We start from the raw sequence: 20,552 nt of genomic DNA, 5'->3' as shown, positions 1-20,552 counted from the left end.
AGTTTACGTGTGTCTCTCCTTTCAGCACGCGACCGTTGGGAACCCCAAGTGGAAGGTGTGATGCGTACAGCAGTAAGTTTCCCTCAGTAAGAAACCAAGGTTTATCGAACCAGTAGGAGCCAAGAAGCACGTTGAAGGTTGATGGCGGTGGAGTGTAGTGCAGCGCAACACCAGGGATTCCGGCGCCAACGTGGAACCTGCACAACACAACCAAATTACTTTGCCCCAACGTGACAGTGAGGTTGTCAATCTCACCGGCTTGCTGTAACAAAGGATTAGATGTATAGTGTGGATGATGATGTTTGCAGAGAACAGTAGAACGAGTATTGCAGTAGATTGTATTCGATGTAAAAGAATGGACCGGGGTCCACAGTTCACTAGAGGTGTCTCTCCGTAAGATAAATAGCATGTTGGGTGAACAAATTACAGTTGGGCAATTGACATATAAAGAGGGCATGACCATGCACATACATGTTATGATGAGTATTGTGAAATTCAATTGGGCATTACGACAAAGTACATAGACCGCTATCCAGCATGCATCTATGCCTAAGAAGTCCACCTTCAGGTTATCATCCGAACCCCCTCCAGTATTAAGTTGCAAACAACATACAATTGCATTAAGTATGGTGCGTAATGTAATCAACAAATACATCCTTAGACATAGCATTGATGTTTTATCCCTAGTGGCAACAGCACATCCACAACCTTAGAACTTTCTGTCACTGTCCCAGATTTAATGGAGGCATGAACCCACTATCGAGCATAAATACTCCCTCTTGGAGTTACAAGTATCAACTTGGCCAGAGCCTCTACTAGCAACGGAGAGCATGCAAGATCATAAACAACACATAGATAATAGATTGATAATCAACATAGCATAGTATTCACTATTAACCGGATCCCAACAAACGCAACATGTAGCATTACAAATAGATGATCTTGATCATGTTAGGCAGCTCACAAGATCCAACAATGATAGCACAATTAGGAGAAGACGACCATCTAGCTACTGCTATGGACCCATAGTACAGGGGTGAACTACTCACACATCACTTCGGAGGCGACCATGGCGGTGAAGAGTCCTCCGGGAGATGATTCCCCTCTCCGGCAGGGTGCCGGAGGTGATCTCCTGAATCCCCCGAGATGGGATTGGCGGCGGCGTCTCTGGAAGGTTTTCCGTATCGTGGCTCTCGGTACTGGAACTATTATCGATGAAGGCTTCTTATAGGCAAAGAGGTAGGTTTAGGGGCGACGCGAGGGGCCCACACGCTAGGCCGGTGTGGCCAGGGCCGCGCCGCCCTGTTGTGTGGCCGCCTCGTCGCCCCACTTCGGTTCCCTTTCGGTGTTCTGGAAGCTTCGTGGAAAAATAAGATCCTGGGCGTTGATTTCGTCCAATTCCGAGAATATTTCCTTACTAGGATTTCTGAAACCAAAAACAGCAGAAAAAACAACTGGCTCTTCGGCATCTCGTTAATAGGTTAGTACCGGAAAATGCATAAATATGACATAAAGTATGTATAAAACATGTGTGTATCATCATAAAACAAGCATGGAACATAAGAAATTATAGATACGTTTGAGACGTATCAACGACCGAATACCACCGATCCAGCAAACTCCAGGCATAAGGTGCACTGTTACATTCCTGGCGGAGCCTTCCAGAATTCAACACTCTGGCCAGATCTAGAAGGACCGGCCTTAGGAAGGTCTCCATCTTTGCACAAGAGAAACCCTAGGACAACCACCTTTATTGAAAACCACGCCAGCAGCCCCAAGGCTACCGATCGGTGGTTGAGGAGGAGAGGAACCGACAAAAAGCCGAACAGAGAGTGCCCAGCCGCCAGACACAGAGTAGATCATCAGACGGTGGAGGCACGACCTGAAGCCTGGGCCCAATCGTGTTGCCGCCACGAGGGCTACGCCTGCAGCTTGAGGAGCCTGAGCGCTGCCTCGGAATCCTGATGCCCATCACCGCCATGCCTCGTGGCCATCCCGGAACAGATCCAGATCGGCTTGCCCCGCGCCGCCGACACCCCTCGTTGCGCCTGGCCGCACCACCGCGTTGCCATGGCCAGCTCCGTCGCCTCGCCCCTCCTCCGCATCGAGTGCACATGCAGATGGCGCCACCCCGCGCCCCCCAAGCCGTTGCCCTCCGCGCGTAGGACTGGCCGCCGGGTTGCGCCTCTCCTCTCGCCCGTCTTCGATGGTCGGGCGCCGCCACCACCGCCGACACAGGCGGCAGTGACAGCCAGGAGGTCACGTCTAAGAGGCGGCGTCAGCTAGGGCTGGGGACCTCCGGAGTCGTCCGCACGGATGACCTGGGAGGAGCTCTCGTGCGGTTTTTCAGATAAAATGGGAGAATTTCACTTCCCGGCCTATGCACCAACCAGGGATGCATACAACCATTTGGCATGAGTACTAAGATTTTTAATCTTGGTTAAGATTAAAGCAAAGTCCTCAAGATAAATTGCATGAGTACGAGGATCAACCTGGACCTTAAGTATAAATAGGAATCTTAATTCGCGTCCGTGAGGATTTAAACTCAGGTGTTTGGTTGTACATCCATAATACTTATACATTCTATAAGTTTGCACTCATAAAGTTATAAGGACGCTCCATTATTAGTTAAGAATCTAAGACTGAATCCGTCTCACTTAGAACCGTTTCCTTTCAGTAATGTGCACAATGCAAAAGCTTTTGAAATGGTAGGAAAGTGTCATCCACGAGAAATACAAAGAAATCATTAGCAAAAACTTTGCAGCCCATTTTCCAACAAAAAGATAAATGGGAAAGAAAAAGAACAATGTGGAGCAGTGATCGTCGAATAACAATGTGGTAATGGACGCATGCCGTGTACATGATTGTGGAGTAACGATGGTGGTATGGATCCGTGGCGTTGCGTGTGGCCATGCTGGGAATAGCACACACACTAGGCGAAACTGCAGTTCTCCGCGCCGTCCGCCGCAGATGGGGCTCCGCCGCGGTCGAAACACTGGTAGAAGTCGCGCCCGTTAGCCGTTAGCCATCAGTTCAGAAACATCGGCTAATTGTCTCCCGTTCTCTGCATCTGTCGTCGCCGCACCACCGCCACCTGCTACTCCGGTCGGCGATGGCCACCTCCGTCACCGCCGCTCTTCCTCGCCGCCGACAACCTGTTCGGCTCCCGCGCGTATCGTCAGGGCTAACCCTAGCCGCCATGGCTCGGTTCACCGGAGCGGCTTCCCGGCTACCGAGGAGGAGGGTAACGAATGAAGCGCCGAGAGTGGCCGTGCGCTGAGAACGTGGATGCGGGAATGTGGGCGTCGGTCCATGGTAGGAGGAGCTCTGTGATTGGCTCGTCGACCGCGGGGAGATGGACGCAGCGGGGATGGTGGAGAGAATGATGGGCTTCATGGTGCGGGCGAGGCACTGAGGCTGGCCTCCTTCTTTGCCGGCGCGGCGGCTACTTCCTCTACAACTACAAGTTCGCCCACGACTCCGCGACCCTCCAGGTTTGGTCCGGGCACCAGTTTCTCCTCTCGGATCTCCCTGTTTCGCTCCCGAACCTCAAAATTTTAAGTTATTGGATCGAAAAAGCAACACCCATAACCTGTTCGGTGTAATGTATCAACGGCCTTGTCGAGAGATTTTATCATTTGCCACACTATTCTCTGAACTTCTATCATTTCCCACATGACCGCCACGTGTCAGTGAAGTTCTAAAGAAAAGTGTGGCATATGATAAAATTCCCGGGCGTTGTCAAGTTTTTGTTGCTCCGATGCAGCTTTGCATTGATAGGTATATACTATGTTACATGAACCTTATGGGTTTGACTTCCAAAGCATGTGAAATAAAGATGAGATAATAACAACTACAACTGCAGTTTTTGCAATCAACTTGCCTTTTGTATCAGTTTGCATATCACAACAGATAAAATCAACATCAAATTTATATCAGTGTAGTCACACTCACACCTCTCCCTAAAATTCACTTCGTGTTCAGGGACGGAGCCAGCTTTCGACCTTGAGGGGGGCAAAATAGTGTTGTAAACTTCATGAGGGGGGCAGAGTAAGTTAAATCAGCAAGAAATTACAGTTCTAGTGAGCAGTATTCTTCATAAAATCCAAACCATAGGGGGGGGGCTCAGCCCCCCCTCGTCCCCCCTTGTCTCCATCCCTGAATCGTGTTGTTACTTGTTACAGCCCAAGGGTGGCGTTTTGTGGGTATAGCATCACTATGTATTTTTGTACTGATATATATTAGGGCAGTGCAGTGTGTTTTAAATTTTGGATGTTACTTGTATCTGATTGGGAAAATATAAATATTATATTCTGTAAAATCCAGACATGATTTGGTGTCTTCTATTTCACATCCTGGCGATGAATAATTTATGCATGGTCCTCTGCTATTTTATAGTAGTACAAAAGTATTCATGCATCGATGCTCTTAGCTATGGTGCTCTCCTGATGTGTGTTGGATATGTCTGCAGGAGATTCAACAAAGGATGTGATGGTAGATGCTTTGCAGGACTTGATGGTCATGTGCCTTCATTCACCTTCCAGCTCCCACTACCAAATCCGGAGACCGACCAATTCTTCTCCAAGAGATCACATACTCGCGCCATCACTGGCAGCGAGCGCCGTGTCCTCCCCCGAACTCCTCTTCAACCTTCACACCGATCAACAATAGTGACATCCCGGCCCTCGACGCCCCCACCGCCATCAACAATCCCTCTGGCAAGTTCAAAATTGCTCGAACCCAAGTCCGTCGATGGCTTAATCAATCTTGGAGAGCCGGGCCCCTTCTCTGCCCAGTCTCCGGCGAAACCGCACTGCATCACGCCGGCAGGGAAGGCACGTGGAGGGCGATGGATGCGGAGCTCCCGGAGCTGCAGCGGCAGATTGAGGTGGTGCAGAGCGCGCAGTCGAGGGTGCGGCTGTTGGAGTGGAGTTGCTGGATACATAAGCTTCAGGAGCGCAACCTCACCGACTTCGAGCTCCTCCACACGGACTCCGGCAAGCATGCATCACACCAGTAAGCCACCCTCCCCCTTCCCTCGTACACCATGCCTGTGTGCATCTCTACTATTCCCCTATCCCATCGCAGTGTATCTGGAAGGAGATTCACCTGTTGTAATAGACTCTGTTGCCATGGTTCAAATTATGGACTCAACGTTGAAATCATCGGTGCTACTTCATCTTCTTTCATGCCCTACTGAAATTACTCGACTGAAAAAATAGGTTATCATTTCTGTAGGATGCTTTAAATTGAGAGCATCCCTGGAAAATCAATCCAATCGTCTTATTGGTGTTAAAGTATTGAGTTTAGTCATAACAGTATATATCTGCCCAGTCCCTTGCAACCATGTAGAGTTTTCTCTAGTGTTTAGGAGAGAAAATTGTGATGTCACTGATCGTGGGTTATAGGGTTTGATCTGGGATATCGAGGTCTGGTCTATTTGTGATCGCAAGGTTAGATCCAAAGTTACGGACAGTGATTTGATCTGGTGATAGATCCAGTAGACCATTTTCACTGGTATGGGCCGAGGACTGACGAGCTCATTGACAATTGATAATTAGTTCAATTTCATTACTATTTATACATGGTTAAACAGTTACTTCAGTAGTATTTCATCAACACTATTAGACTTATTGGTGTATAAGAAGATGAGTGGTAGTATGTGTTAGCCCTATCATGTTTTGTCCTTCTCTCAGATTTTCTGGATACAGTGAAATGCTCATGCATCATTACTTTGTGTGATTTTGAAGGAAGACACAGTCTCCACCCTGAAGGAATGGTTGAGTGATTCAGCTATAGGAAGCAGTCATGTTCTGCGATTGATTGCTGAAATATATTTGTGCATGATCAAGACTACAATCAGGCTCTCAAGCGCGCATACACGCACACTGGAGGAACTCTAGACCTGTTAGTTTCTTTCTTTTTCCTTTATGACTTTAGATGTCCGGATTTGCATCTCTGAATTGATTGTTGCAAAACTTTACACAAGAGTGAACATCAGTATATACATACCACATTGCAAATCTGAATTGTGCTTGTCCTTTTGCAGATCTCACAAAGCTGCGATTGTCTTCTGGTAGAATTACAGATCTGGGTGTTTCTTACCTTAGAGGTAAACACTGACTATAACAGGCCTCTTTCTAATTACAGTTTGGTGCTTTAATTTTGAGTGGCTGAATGATCCAAAGATCAGTCCTTCCTTCTGGTGTTTTATGAGTCTACTCATGATCTCCATTTAACTGCTTGAGGTTATTTGAGCTCTGCTCTTGGTGGTATCAAAGTTAGTGCTGGAGCAGTGTAACATACACCTTTGCGTAGCCAAGGACTACACGACGCGGAGTGGAATTTAATTGCTAGTAACTGCATATTAAGGACCATATGCAGAGACATGTTACAGACCAAAATGACCGTGCTCCATCTGGTGTACTGTTTTTTTTAGAATACGTTGTACTATCAGTGTTTCTTTCCCTGCTATTCTCTTTTTCTAGATACATTGTCTTTACTACGTCAACCCACACATTAGAGTTTTTCATCTTCTTCTGATCAATCTGCATCGATGCTACTTCACTAGGCTTCTGTGTTACAACAGGATAATGGTTCACACTCGGGGCCGGCTTGTGTGATGCATAGCTTTGTATTGGCTCTCCTATCTTCCTCTCAATTTATTTTTCGCGAAAACGCAAAAGCATTGCGTTTCGATGCATTGATAGAAGAGAAGGTTATATGTACAAGTCCCCGAGAGGACAACCACCCCACCTTACAACTCGACCCAAGAAAAGAAGGCTAATCTAGGGGAGTAGCTGGCGGACACCCCGGGCTCCCGCGTCCGCCCATTGCTGTGCCTCGGCCCTAATGTCGTTGAACAGGGACGCCACCGAAGGTTGCGCGTTGTCAAAGACCGCAGCATTCCGGTGTTTCCAAATCCACCACGTTGTAAGCATGATTATCGACGAAGTACCTTTGCGCAGCTGGCGAGGGGCGGTCCGCACCACCAGCGACCACCACTCCGCGAAGTCACCCTCAACCGTGGGAGGACCTGAGGTGGATCGGATCCACGAGAGGACCTCGTACCAGATCGTCCTGGAGAAAGAGCACCCAGTGAGTAAGTGCGTCATGTTCCTCTCAATTTATTGTTTCAAAAAATAGTATGTGTTCCGCTTCTGTGATTCACATATTTGGATCAGCTCTTCTATCCTTCCAAGCTTCATTAGTTACTCTTCCAGTCTATGTTTGTGAGACCCCTTCCTCTTTTGTTGTTTCCTTGCTACCAGATCCGTGCTGCATCATGCACGTGTTGATTAGCATATTTAGGTCGGGCATTCTTCTTATTTATTAATTCGGTTGAACGGTATGAGTTGAAATCAGGATAACCACATTTTGTTTGGTCGACATTGTTTATTTATATGCCTATGTGGCTACTGATTTTGTGATCGCTCACCGTATAATATTTCAACTCTTAGGTAATTATTGGTTCGCTTACATACCTTGCAGGGAAAAAAACGTTGGCTGGTATAAGCTTCTTCTGGCAAGTTTACTGAGATCGGTCTCAATTCTGTTGGTGAAGCTTTAACTGACGTGGCTATCTTTCGTCAGAGCTCTTCCTCTACCGATGATGGTGCTTCTGAGGTGTGTAGAATAATTGTTGTTGACATGCTAGGTTTCTTCTGCTGCTCCTTTACACTTGCTGCTCTGCGATTTATTCAGGTCAATATCTATGCTTAGCTATTGGTTTCTAGATTGCTACTAGGCTTCCCTAGGTAGTGTCTATTTGATCAAATTATGTCACATTGTGCTATCACAGTGGCTATTAACTCCTCTATTTTCTCTGCTGATTACTGACTCATACGAGTTTTTTTTTACTGATAGGTCACTCCTTATATTAATAGTATGCAGATGATTTCATAGTGGATGTTTCCAACATAAATGACAAGGTCTACCAGATAGTTGAAGAAGAGTAAACTGTTGGACCCTTTCAGTTGGATAATGACATAAATTATCCTCTTCATGAAGTCCAGAGAGGTACAACCTATCTTGTTCAGCTCACCTTTATGTTGACAGAGCTATGTTTAGAGGCAGTTTCGAGAGTGCGGCAAAAAATGGTTAGAGAAAGTTTGCAAAGTGCGGCAAAAAAAAGAACATTTTTAGGGAAATTTCCAAAGTGTGGCGAAAAATGGGTAGCGGCACTTTGCAAAGTGCGGCAATAATTCTTAGCAACATGATTATATTTGACACTTTTTAATTGCCTCTAAAAATAATTCTTTAGAAGTGCCCCAAAATTGAAACTATGATGTAGTGGTGGTGCTATAGCCCCACCTGGACAGCGTCAATTACTGTCGAACAGTTATTAGAATCCGTAACCACTCTATCGCATCCCACATGGTTTTGTAGCTCCAGCATGGTCGTGATAACTTCCGGTCGATCAAAATTCATAGATTTGAGTGTTCAGAAAACTCGGGAACTTTGCATGATTAGACTAGACTCCAACTCTTGTAGCTGAAACCGGGACAGAGAAGCAACATGGGCCTATCCAGCAAGCATAGATGACAGACACACTTATTATTATGTAATAACTTTGGGAAAACCGATCGCCAACCCATTACACTTCTGCTGAGCAAATAGCGAGCCCACTGAAATACTTAACGGGCCAAAAGTCCTAAACGTGCACGGCCACTTTTCCCCTTTCTCCGTTGCTGTCGAGCTTGATGCCCTTGTACCACATCGCGCAGGCCACGTACACGGCGAGGTCGACGAGTGAGAGCGCAGCGAGGAGGAAGTAAAACCTGTCGAGGTGGCCGGAGTTGAGGTTCCCCGGGATCCAGCCGGGCCTCCTGTCCCCGGCGGTGAGGGTGGTGACCATGCTGACCAGCATGATGCTGACGTAGTTCCCGAGCGAGATGGATGCCATGCACAGCGAGCTGCCGAAGCTCTTGACACCGTCGGGTGCCTGTCCGTTGAAGAACTCTAGCTGCCCCACGTACATGAACACCTCAGAAGCCCCGATCAGCGCGTACTGCGGCACCTGCCACAGCACGCTCAGGGAGCTTGGCTGATCCGGCATGGACGCGGGCACCCGCTTCAGCCGCTCCACCTCCACCACGCCCGCCACCACCATTGCTGCCATGCCGATCACGAGCCCGACGCCCATGCGCTGAAGCTCCGTCAGCCCCTGCGGGTTCCCCGACAGCCTTGCCATGACCGGCACCAGCACGCGTCGGTAGATGGCAATGAACGCCAGCACGCTCAAGATGTCGAACACCGACATGCTCGCCGCCGGCACGTGGAACGACCCGATGCTGGTGTTCATGGTGGTGCCTTGCTCCACGAACAATGAGGCCATCTGGGTGAACACCACCGAGTACACGATGGTGCACAGCCAGATGGGCAGCATCTTCAGGATGCACTTCACCTCCTCCACCTGCGTCACTGTGCAGACCCTCCATGGGTTTTTCAAGTTTTCCTGCTGGCAGTAGTCCTCCTCAGTCACCGTCGCGGCCTTGTCAAGATACCTGAGCTGGTCGCTGTGCAGGATCTTCCGGATGCCGGCCTCCCTGTACGCCTCGTCACCGTCCAGCTCATGGAGCAGCTCGCCGCGGGCCGGCGCGTCGGTGCGCCACTTGCGGCACGCAGCGACGAGCACCTGCGCGATGCGGGTCAGCGGGTTGCCGCTGGGTTTGAAGTAGCGGTAGTTGGGGGTGCCGAGGAGGAAGAGCACCAACGCCAGCGTTGCCGCGCCCGTGGAGACCCAGAACCCCATGACCCACTGGCCCGCATCCTCGTAGTACACAAGCACCGTGTTGGAGAAGAGGGAGCCCACGTTGAGGGCCAGGTAGAAGTAGCTGAAGAAGGCCACCTTGGAGCGCGCCTCGTCCGGGTCAGTCTCGTCGAACTGGTCCGACCCCAGCGTCGCAATGGATGGCTGGTAACCGCCGTTCCCGAACGCGATCATGTATGTGGACAGGTAGAACAACGCCACCCCTGCCGTTGACGGTGGATTGCACTGCGTCTCTGGGTCGCCACACCCTGACGGCTTCACCAGCAGGAACCATGAAGCGAGCGACAGTATCACCAGGCCCTGATCAGAATAGCGCACCACACACATTTGAGTGAAACCAACTGAGACAGAGTAAGTCAGTACGATCAATCGATTATTATTTCTGTAGATTGAGCTTACCGTGACATAGATCATCTGGAAGATGGCGCAGGTGATGTAGCGGCCCCAGTAGGAATCGCTCATGAAGGCACCAATGAGGGAGAAGATGTAGACAGTGCCGGTCCATTTGCTGATGCTGTTAGCAGCCTCGGCGTTGTCCTGGTGGAGCACCCTCCGGAGGAACACCACCAGATTCACCCCGACGCCGAAGAAGGCGCATGTCACAAGTCCGTAGTTCACTGCAAAATCAGGAGCAGAGACCTCGATCAAATTCTCGATCCAGTTCACTCATAGCGGTTGGACGAAAACAGAGTCCAGCTGAGCATGATTTCTACCTAGAAGCAGGATGGAAGATTTCCATTTCCCAGTTTTTGCCTTGACTGCCGGGTTCCCACGCCTGTCCATGGACCCATCTTCAGTGATGGGTGATATGGTCTTCGAGTCGATGCTGTTCGGAGCCATCACCATCTTCAGTGAGCTTTCTGAAACTTGACGTTTCGTCTGTTTCATCAACAGTTGAGAAAATAGATTAGAAAGTGATGCAAACATGAGGTCAATTAAGTTCGTATTTATTTATATTATTTCATATGAACATATGTACCGCAACTGTTTGTTCATTTGTTCAGGGATCTGGGTCTTCTAGAACCGTACTGTAACAAACTGTACCTTATTACAATTCCAAAATTCCTTACGTCTACTGTATGCAAATTAAACGTAGTACTGCTTATATCAGTATATTTCTATACTTAGATTTTGCTTGTGTAGGAGTACTAAAAAGTAAATAAAGTGTTTTAGCACGCAATCAATAATCATATTTGTATTACCAGTAACGCCTATAAGTTGGAAGAAATATGTTATGTCTCACACGATACCTTGTTTGTTTTTCCTGAGATCCTTTAGAAGTTCTTCAGTTTCTCTCTTTGTGTAATAATACTTGAAAGGAAGATCAATTCAACCTGCGAGTACAGCTTTTGTCAGGGTGGTAGTCAGCTATATCCACTGCCAAAAAACAAAAGATACGTTGACTTCTATTCGCAAGCAAGTTTGCTCAAATTGGTTCCTCGTGTTTAGAGATGTAATCGGGATCGGCTAAATATCACTTCAGTTCATTTTGTCATTTATAGTTCAATTTTTTTTTGTCTCAAATCTTGCACTAGAAATAACAAAATAAACTATAGGTGAAATTTAGACGGGATCCCCACTTAACACCTCACTCGCTTTCTAGTGTAGCACTACAAAAAACAAATAAAGTAGAGACGACGGCACGCTTATCGCCATAAACTGTCTGATCTCAGCGTAAACCATATGGATTATACTACTGGTACCTTTCTTTTCTTTGAAGAAAAGAACATTCAGTATATCCAAGACTACATTTTGGGGATATATAATCCCGTAGAGTCCCACGTGTGGTACATGCATATAAGACCCGAGTTCACCAGAGTAGTGAACTGAGTTTCGTGCTATCACAACAGCGCTCGAATCTAGTCCATTACAGAACGATGAAAAAAACAGGTCGACACGATTGATGATACAATCATGGAAGAGCGTGTATACATCTACGGTCTACGAGACCAATATGTGTACCTTCGTTGATGAAACCTCCGGTGCAAGCTCGCAGCTTCTTCTCCGGCGACGGGGATGAGCACAGCTTCAAAAAGAAAACGACTACAGCGTCTACGACAGGAACCAATGCCACCTCGAGCCCGGACGACACCTCGACGAAACCGGGCAGGCCTCCAGACATTTACAGAGCAAACCGCGCTGAGTGGGCGAGATCGCCTCTTGCTAGCTTGCCCTCACCGGCCGGCGATGGAGCTGGAGAAGAAGGGAAATGGATGTGTTTGTGAGGAGTGCCGGGGGTAGGGTGGCCGTGTATTTATGGACGTCGGGAGGCGCAGTGTTGGTCACTGGATGGAGCCGTGATGCTGGTGACTAGTACGTTTTGGTTTTCTCCAGCGGGAGAAAGCTAGCTAGAGGAGGAGCCGGCCGACACATGTTGTAGCGTGCATGGCCTGTGACAGCTATCTTCTTGACTGCTTTCCCGGAGATCCTGTGAGCCGGGTACGGCTCGGGGAAGCCTAGCCACACGAAAGTTACGGTGCAGCTCAGGGGAATTTGCTTCTTGGCCGTCGGATCAAATTAGTTCTAAATATTTTATAGGAAGTATGAGTCTGATATTAGCAGGATGTCAGTTCATTTAGTTGGAGGGCAAGAAAAGCCCGAGACTCGTGATCGATTTGAGACCGACTTGTTTATAGATCTACTAAAAAATGAGCTCAGTATGAGTATCCTATATAGCTCGATTGCAAATGAGCTAATGGTGAGCCAACACTAGCTCTCTCGATTTAGCTTAACAGCTCGATAACATATAACCAAATATAATATTTTATGTTTTACATTGAAAGAAAATATGATGATTAATTACATTCTGTGTTGTCAATGAGATTTTTTTCTCCTACCATGCGTTTGATTTAGCTAAGTAAATCTGGAAGGCAAATGTATTCATTATATATAGGCAAAACGAAAGGATAAAACTAAGGTTAGACCTCCTCCATCTTAAGTTGCATGCCCTGAGATAAACATAAGTACATTTTACCATTATCTCGAAAGCGTACACTAACTGTAGCGGTTGAAGGGCTTACGTGAAAATTCCCCCAATCTTCTCCTTCAAAACTCCAGTATGAAATTAATCTCTCGCATGTGGCTTTTCTTATTTTGGCAGTGGCTTAAGAAGAAGTTTGAGTTGATGTTAGATTTTTATAAAATGTACTCCCTCCGTCCGTTAATAGATGTCGGAAGGTTCGTCCAAATTCGGATGTATCTATGCACTAAAGAGTGTCTAGATACATTCGAATTTAGACAAACTGTAGACATTTAAAAATAGACAGAGGTAGTAGTACAAATGATTTCTTGGAAAAAAGTCCCATTGGATTCAATCCTACAAAACAAACAATCCCCGGAAAAAACTATAAGGATTTGAATGCTCCAAAATTGTTATGAAAATTCTTTGAACAAAATAGTCTTAATGTGATTTTCTTTCCAATATGTTTCTATAGCTTTTGAATAACATCACTTCAGGTTCCGGACTATCTAGACGGTTATGTGGGATGGTTCAAGATCAAGGTTCTTTTTTCCTCGTAAACAAGATCCAGCTTGAATCCAAATTTTGCTTGGTAGCCTTGCGCTGGTTGTTTACTCACAAATTGAAGTTTTGTCACTTGGGTTGCTTGCCAATGTTGCTTATCTCATGGCTCAGGTCATGCGAAGTAAAGACAGAAAACCTATGGCTATTTGGTTAGGCTTATTTGTGGTTTTAACTTGTAAGCCACAAAAGCACCTAAATAGATGTTTTTGATTCTGACTTTTAGGTTATATGATCATGCAACAATATCCAGTCAAGAGCCAAAGCCAGAAACACCTAGTTAGATTCTCTTCTTATAAGTCAAAATCCATTAGCTAAATTTAAGCTGAACCAAACAATTTACAGCTACCACGGTAGCTCGTGCTATTTAGGTGCTCTCATTTTATCCCTTTTGCACGGGCGATCGGGACGCATGCATGCCCATTGCGAAACATGGGATCCGACGACACGGCTTAGGCTAGATCACTACTGTGGATGCTGGTGACTCAACAGCAAAGTGACCTAACTGGTACGGCTGCACGTGATCATCAGCTGTTTTCCTTGGTTTTGCTTGCCTGTTAGGCTTTTTTTTCAAAAAACACGGTTCATAAACACACTTAAAATTACGGCCGGTTCTCGTCGTGGAGTACTTTCTGTTATGCATGCATGGTCTGAACATCACGGTACACCGTGGATCTCAGCGCAATTCTCTCCGTTTCAGTACTTACTAGAACTTCAAGGAAACGATACAAAGTACGTGTGCATGTATGTCCTGTTTTTTTTTCCTATTGAAAAATACGCGATGCACGGTACAGCTGCGTATCACTACAAAGCTCCCAAGTTCAAGAAGATGCGCTGACATGCCGCTGGCACCTATGCATACTAAAATGCTTCGCTTGCCCATTCACCGCACACGTAGCAATCCGTTAGGTTATCCTAGCAACATTAGTATACACACGTATGTACCACCGCTTACCTAAGATTCTGGCCTATTTGCTTGCGACACAGCTCACGACATAGGGTGTAGAAGTCTCGACACTAGCCGTGGAGTCGTCGTCTTCGCTTGAGAAAAGAAAAGAGAAACTGTGGAGTCCAAATCCAAGTCGACCACATACTTTAAACTTTTTGTTACGATCGGACAACAGTCAGCTCCGCAGTGTAAAATCATCGTCGTACGTCGAATCTCGCACATGATCCAAACCAGGAAAACATGGTTGACAGTCACAGCCGCTTCTTTACGAGTATGCACAGTAGTATACAGCAAAAATATGGATACGTCTCTGGCATGCAGCTTGCACAAGTCAAGTGACAGCTCTCCCTCCTTGTCGCCGACTGCATTTCTATACGGATATGTCGCTGTTCCTCCGTCGCTGGCGCCTAGCGCCGCCGAAAAGATAGATCAGGGCGAACGGGGACAAGAGTGATAAGCTATCACTGGATCCAGGTCGATCCTGCGCCTCCTGCCCCAGTTGTTATCACATCGCTCACAGCGTGAGTATCCAGCCCGGTGCTTTCCGGTGCCCCTCTAGTCCACGCTAGCTAACGTAGGAGCTGGATGGAAGCTGACTGGTCATGGTGTCCTCACTCCTCAGCAAGCTTCCTCTGTTTGCCCCCCTCCTGCTTGGAATCTTCCCTTTGTGCAAGCTGGGAGATGCTTTGGTCGATAGGACACAACTGGATTGGGTAGAAACGGAGTCCGGAGGAAAAGGTTGTAGCCGGCTGGAAGGATGGAAGTGAGCATGAGGCCGACATTAGCGACGTGCGTGCATGGTCTAGTGAACATCACCAACCGAGAAAGGAGGAAAAAGGCGAGGCGATGAATGGATGGATATGTTGTTTAGAGCGTGTTACGGTCACGGATTAGTTATCTACAACTATGATTAGTCATGCGTCCATCTTTTTGGCACCAGGCTGTGCAACTTGCAACTTCTTTGTCGTTAGAGGAATATTGGCTGCAACTTGCAAGTTAAGGTGAGAAGGATAATGTGATGGATTTTGTTTCTGTCTAGCGTCTGAGACAAGGTCAAATTTTCTTTCTCCGACATATTATAGAAGAAAACGAGGGAACAAATGTGTGTATTTGGTTCTTTTGTGAAGCTTTCTTTAGCATTTGAAAAATTATATTGAGCGAACTTTCAGATTTTAACAAACAGAGAGAATGAGAATATTGTGACATCCTGGGACATGGCTTAATAGGATTGATAGAATACTCATACCAACAAGTTGTAACTTTTTTCCAGAAGCTCATCTCCAAATAATCTCGAGGTTAAGCGTGCTTGACCTGGAGCGATTTGAGGATGGGTGACCGACTGAAAACTCCTTCCCATGTGCGCATGAGTCAGGATAAAGTGCGTAGAGAAGACATATGTTGGTCGCTGGGACTAGTCTAGAGACTCTAGAGAGCTGCCATGGGTAACAGGGTGGTCGGGGTGTTACAACATACACATAGACAACTTCGGTATAACCCATAGGAGCATGTTGAGCGTCGTTAGAGCGATTGGAAGCTCCGATTGTCCGCCTTCTAAGTTGGACGATCAAGCGTGTGTGACCCGTGTAGGATCCAAAGAGCGGGACCACAAAGGTAAACGTGCATCTCTATCTGCCCACAAAAAGCCCCTCACCCCCCTCTCCCATACCCACACAAGCGCTAGCAACATGCCGCCAACTTGATGCCTCGTCGCTCATTCCTGAGCCCGGCTGGTTTCACCTTCGCCGGTGTTCGTTTTTGATACATGTAAAATGTATAAATGAACTTTAAAGTTTATTATATGATAGTAATCCTTCATGTTTGCATCATATGTGTCGGTTCAACCATCTTCTACATTGATTTTGCACTGTTCAAAAACTAGGCCGATTCAGCGATTACTAGGCCGATTAATCGCTACTAGGGGTCCGACCGTATCGATTACCACTAACCGCTTGTGTTAATCCTTTAGCCCGATTAATCATAGCGAAAGTCCGATTACTAGGTATGTTCTCGATTAACTACTACATTTGGTAAAAAAGTTACAAAATTTTCAATGCATATGGCTAGTACAAGCACTAACCCTCCCCAATAAAGTAGGTTTTGCGAAGCTCCAGCTTGATTGCAGCCTCCAACAGCTCGATTCCCACTATCGCCAACTAGTTCCTTTCCCTCTCGGACTAGTTACTCACATGTGCCTAGACCTCACATATAGGAGCTCGACCACCTTGAGGAGCTCGTGCAGGAGCTCGAGGACGCCTTCAATAGGTTAGGTGGTTGAGGTGTAAGAGGGGTCGTACCCTAGGTAGCTGGTGGGAGAAGATAAACTTTAGAGGTGAGAGGAGAAGAATTGGAAGGAAGGAACGCGACTTCGGTTAGTGGATCCTAATTCGCTCGTGACCTTGAAGATTAGGTCCGGAGGAGAAGTGTACATGTTTTTCTGGAATTTTAGGATCTAGAAAAGTAGGCCAAACATATAGAGGCTCATATACTATTATTTTTTTTATATAAAATGTTTTTAAGTGCTAATTTATGTAGGTTTCACCGATTAAATTAGTTAATCATCCGAATTACGACTACGCTACTCCCAAGCTGACCGAGCATATTACCGATCTTCTTACAATTGGATTTCGGGGATTTCTCCGTTATTTCGGTATGTCATTCTAGAAGGTAGGAATTTTTTTGTAGTTTTGACTTATTATGAGCTACATGAATCGAAAAAAGACAAGATCAAATTGCATGCTTTGGAATTTTTGAGACGGGCCCAACAAGCCAAAGTGTAGCATCAGAGACCAGCAGGCTTTCCAGGAGGGCCCATGATGCGGCCCAACTTCCAAGGTGTGCCATGGGGCCCACCCAGGGCCTTGAGCATCCATTTGCTTCAAACCTTGTGCCACCGGCTTGGTTTTGACAAAAAACATCTATATGTACCCATCTAGGTATTTTATTTCACGAAGTAGAAAGATGGAGAAGAAACAGAGAAACAAAGAGTTTGCCGTCCATCACTAGAGGTAGATTGGAGAGGGAACCGTTGGCGCGCTCGCCTCCAACCACTTCTCGTTCACCAACATCTCACATCGCTCTCCACCATGAGATGGGAGTAGTCAACCCCCTAAAGTGGGGGTTTATGCTAGTTACTTATCGAATCTCTCTGTGTATTACCATTGTTTTAGTACATATGAGATGCACAACATGATTACAAAACTATAGATGTAATTCTTATGATAGATCTTTGATTATAAGATGATGAACTAAGTTGTTATGTTGAGATGTTCTACAAATACATGTTTTGATCTCATTATACTTGCATGTAGATATGATTGCACTATGGCTTGTCGATGCAAATTGTAGGAGATTTATGGGGACCTAGAAATACTACCAAAAACACCTCATACCCGTTGGACTTATTGGGACGGCATAAGCAAAATGTATCTGCAAAAGATTTTTAGCCTGCATACTAGCATTCCCGGTGGCCAATCGACATGGCGCTTTGGTAGTCATCACCATGATGTTATTTACATCACATATATCCGCCACAAAAGCATTTTTGGAGGGACCCACCATGGTTTTCGTTGTTCCCACAAAGTTTTCATTGGCCCTGCTAAGATTTCGATTGATCCCGCCTAAAATTTGACTAGAAACGAGTTTCTTACCCCTCCCCTTTCCAAAATCACCCATTTCCCTCTTACACAGTAAACCCTTGATGCCATCTCCACCCACCCATTTCACCATCAGCATCAGCCAAAAGTCATCATGTCTGCCGCCATCGTGCTCACGACCAGCTGCCTCCCCTTGCTGATGCTCCAGCTGAAAGAATCGAAAGTGTACATGATATGTCGTCCCGGCGTATCTCGTCGGGCAGGGATCGATCTTCTCATTATATATGCGAATACTGTATGTTATAAGAGTTCTATATGTATATGAATTGTATACGGTTACATATTCTAACACCCTCCCTCAATCTCAACTAGTGAAAGATTGAGATTGCGCTTACAATGTTCATACGGAGGTAAAGGGAGAGGCTTAGTGAAAATGTCAGCAACTTGATCCTTAGAAGAGATGAATCGAATCTGGAGTTGCTTCTGAGATACACGCTCACGAACAAAGTGGAAGTCAACTTCAATGTGCTTCCTCCGTGCATGAAAAACTGGGTTAACGACAGATAAGTTGTACCAATATTGTCACACCATAGGATTGGAGGTTGAGCTTGAGTCACACCAAGCTCCCGCAACAAGGACTGACCCCAGACAAGCTCCGTTGTAGCATTCGCAAGAGCTTTATATTCAGAATTAGTGCTAGACCTGGAGACACTAGGCGATCAAATTTCCTCCATATAAAAGATATCATATCTCCCCGTGGATTGCCGATCATCCATACTGCCCGCCCAGTCTGCACCAGAGATTGCTGATAGGAGTGTAGAGGAGGAGGACCGAAAAAGGAGACCACAGTCAATAGTGTAGCGCACATAGCGAAGGATCCGCTTCACAACAGACCAATGGGTTGTCCGAGGCTCATGAAGGAACTGACAGACTTTGTTGATCACAAAGGATAAATCACCCTGTGAGGTACTGAAGACCTCCAACAATACTACGATACTGAGTGGCCTCCTCAGGAGACATGACATCACCATCTGTGCCGCATAGGCGTTCTGTGGATGCCATAGGGGTCCTCAATAGACCAGCTCGAGCGAGTAACTCCAAGGCATACTTGCGTTGTTGAAGAAGAATGCTCCTAGAGGATGGTGACGACACGTCTATACCCAAGAAATAATGTAGTTTACCAAGGTCCTTAACAGAGAACTCAGAGCAAAGCTGACTGATCAAACGAGGAATAGCAGACTCCAATGGAGCTGAGAACGATGATATCATCAACATACACCAAGGGATCGATAGTCACATCCTAACGGCGAAGAATGAATAAGGACATATCTGCCACAGAAGGTGCAAAACACAAGGAACCAAGGATTGAACTGAGACGGGCATGCCAAACTCGAGGGGCCTGTTTCAGACCATATAAGGACTTGATCAGCTTGCAATAGTGATTCAGCTTGTCATGATCAACAAATCGAGGAGGTTGCCTCATATACACCTCTTCATCAAGAAAGCCACGGAGAAAGGCATTCTGAATATCAAGCTGACGAAGATACCACCGGTGAGATAGAGCCATAGCAAGCAACATCCGGATGGTAGAAGGCTTCACAACAGGACTGAAAGTCTCATCATAAATAGAGCCATAGCAAGCAACATCCGGATGGTAGAAGGCTTCACAACAAGACTGAAAGTCTCATCATAATCCAGACCATAGCGTTGTTTGTACCCTTTAGCAACCAGACTAGCCTTGTACCGTTCAATGGAGCCATCAACATGTAGCTTCACGTCTTCACCTTGAATATCCATCGTTAGTCAATCAAATTAATGACAGAAACACGAGTAACAAGGCAATGCTGCAGCAGGGGCGCAGTGGCTTGCTGCATGGGGCACGCAGCCCGAGGCGAGGCCAGTCGAGGCTGCGCATGGCTGCACAAGCCCGAGGCTACGCATTGCTGCACAAGCCCGAGGCAGAGCCAGCCAACTCCAAGGGGGTGCATGGCTGCACGCAGCCCAAGAAGGAGCCATGCATGGGCAGCAAGCCATGCAGGCTGGGAGGATGTAGATCGACGTCACGCGGAGGTGTGGGCGGGATTAAAATTTCTAGCCGACCTCCACATCCAGTTAGGTTTCCTCATTTTCCAACGTTCTAGTTTGTGTAAACCATGTTTCAAACTATGTATTAGTTTGTGTAAACCATGTTTCCCAATTATGTATTAGTTTGTGTAAAATCATGCTTCCAATATGTATTAGTTTGTGTAGTGTTTGGAACTATATTTATAAATGAAGAAGAGAAAAAAAAACAAGTAGAAAAAAATATGCGTCAGATCGCTGGAGACACCCAGGCGGAAACAGACGCACGGACAAGAACGAACATTTTCACGTCCATGGATCAACGAAAATGAACGTACGTAGACTATTTAGATATTTAAAATGCGTCGGCTCATTAGAGATGCCTGAGCAGAAGTCAGTGCTGCTGTGCTGGTGACTGGATGGAGTCGCGGTGTTGGTGACCAGTACGTTTCGGTTTTCTTCTGCGGGGGAAAGCCCGACACATGTGGCAGCGTACATGGCCTGTGACAGCTATCTTCTCCTTGACTGCTTTCCCGGAGGTGCTGTCAGCCAGGTACGGCTCGGGGATGGCCTAGCCACACGAAAGTTACGGTGCAGCTCAGGGTTTAACTTAGGAATTTGTTTCTTAACAGTTGGATCAATTTTTTTTTGTAAATT

At 46.5% G+C, this 20,552-nt stretch overlaps 1 protein-coding gene and 1 long non-coding RNA gene across 7 annotated transcripts; one reads left to right on the top strand and one right to left on the bottom strand.

Annotated features, from left to right (window-relative positions):
* Positions 1-2,952: 2,952 nt before the first annotated feature.
* On the top strand, positions 2,953-10,841 carry LOC127306413 (uncharacterized). 6 transcript variants are annotated; one of them, XR_007854648.2, is made up of 9 exons: positions 2,955-3,494; positions 3,985-4,050; positions 4,472-5,016; positions 5,751-5,907; positions 6,050-6,112; positions 6,590-7,102; positions 7,492-7,626; positions 7,867-10,123; positions 10,194-10,841. It is a non-coding gene; the product is annotated as an uncharacterized lncRNA (long non-coding RNA). The 6 variants fall into 6 exon arrangements; XR_011747554.1 differs by having other exon boundaries at positions 2,953-3,494; positions 6,050-7,102; positions 7,887-10,123; XR_011747553.1 differs by having other exon boundaries at positions 2,953-3,494; positions 6,050-7,102; positions 10,203-10,841.
* Positions 8,542-10,619, bottom strand: LOC127306412 (protein NRT1/ PTR FAMILY 7.3). Its single transcript, XM_051337050.2, has 3 exons — positions 10,486-10,619; positions 10,172-10,389; positions 8,542-10,072 (listed from the first exon to the last, which is right to left on the bottom strand). Exons 1-3 carry the CDS (start codon positions 10,616-10,618, stop codon positions 8,654-8,656), a joined length of 1,770 nt encoding a protein of 589 aa, XP_051193010.1. The 5' UTR covers position 10,619; the 3' UTR covers positions 8,542-8,653.
* Positions 10,842-20,552: the final 9,711 nt, after the last annotated feature.

Source organism: Lolium perenne, chromosome 6 (genome assembly GCF_019359855.2).
Source record: "Lolium perenne isolate Kyuss_39 chromosome 6, Kyuss_2.0, whole genome shotgun sequence".
Classification (NCBI taxonomy): Eukaryota; Viridiplantae; Streptophyta; class Magnoliopsida; order Poales; family Poaceae; genus Lolium; species Lolium perenne.
The sequence above is the reverse complement of the archived record's forward strand: the minus strand, read 5'-3'. Positions and strand labels throughout refer to the sequence as shown.

Coding starts and splice junctions, on each gene's coding strand:
- LOC127306412 (XM_051337050.2), bottom strand. CDS start 10,618: ATGGTGATGGCTCCGAACAGCATCGACTCGAAGACCATATCACCCATC. Junction 10,390..10,485: donor ATCTTCCATCCTGCTTCTAG/GTAGAAATCATG, acceptor CTGATTTTGCAG/TGAACTACGGACTTGTGACA. Junction 10,073..10,171: donor TCCAGATGATCTATGTCACG/GTAAGCTCAATC, acceptor TATTCTGATCAG/GGCCTGGTGATACTGTCGCT.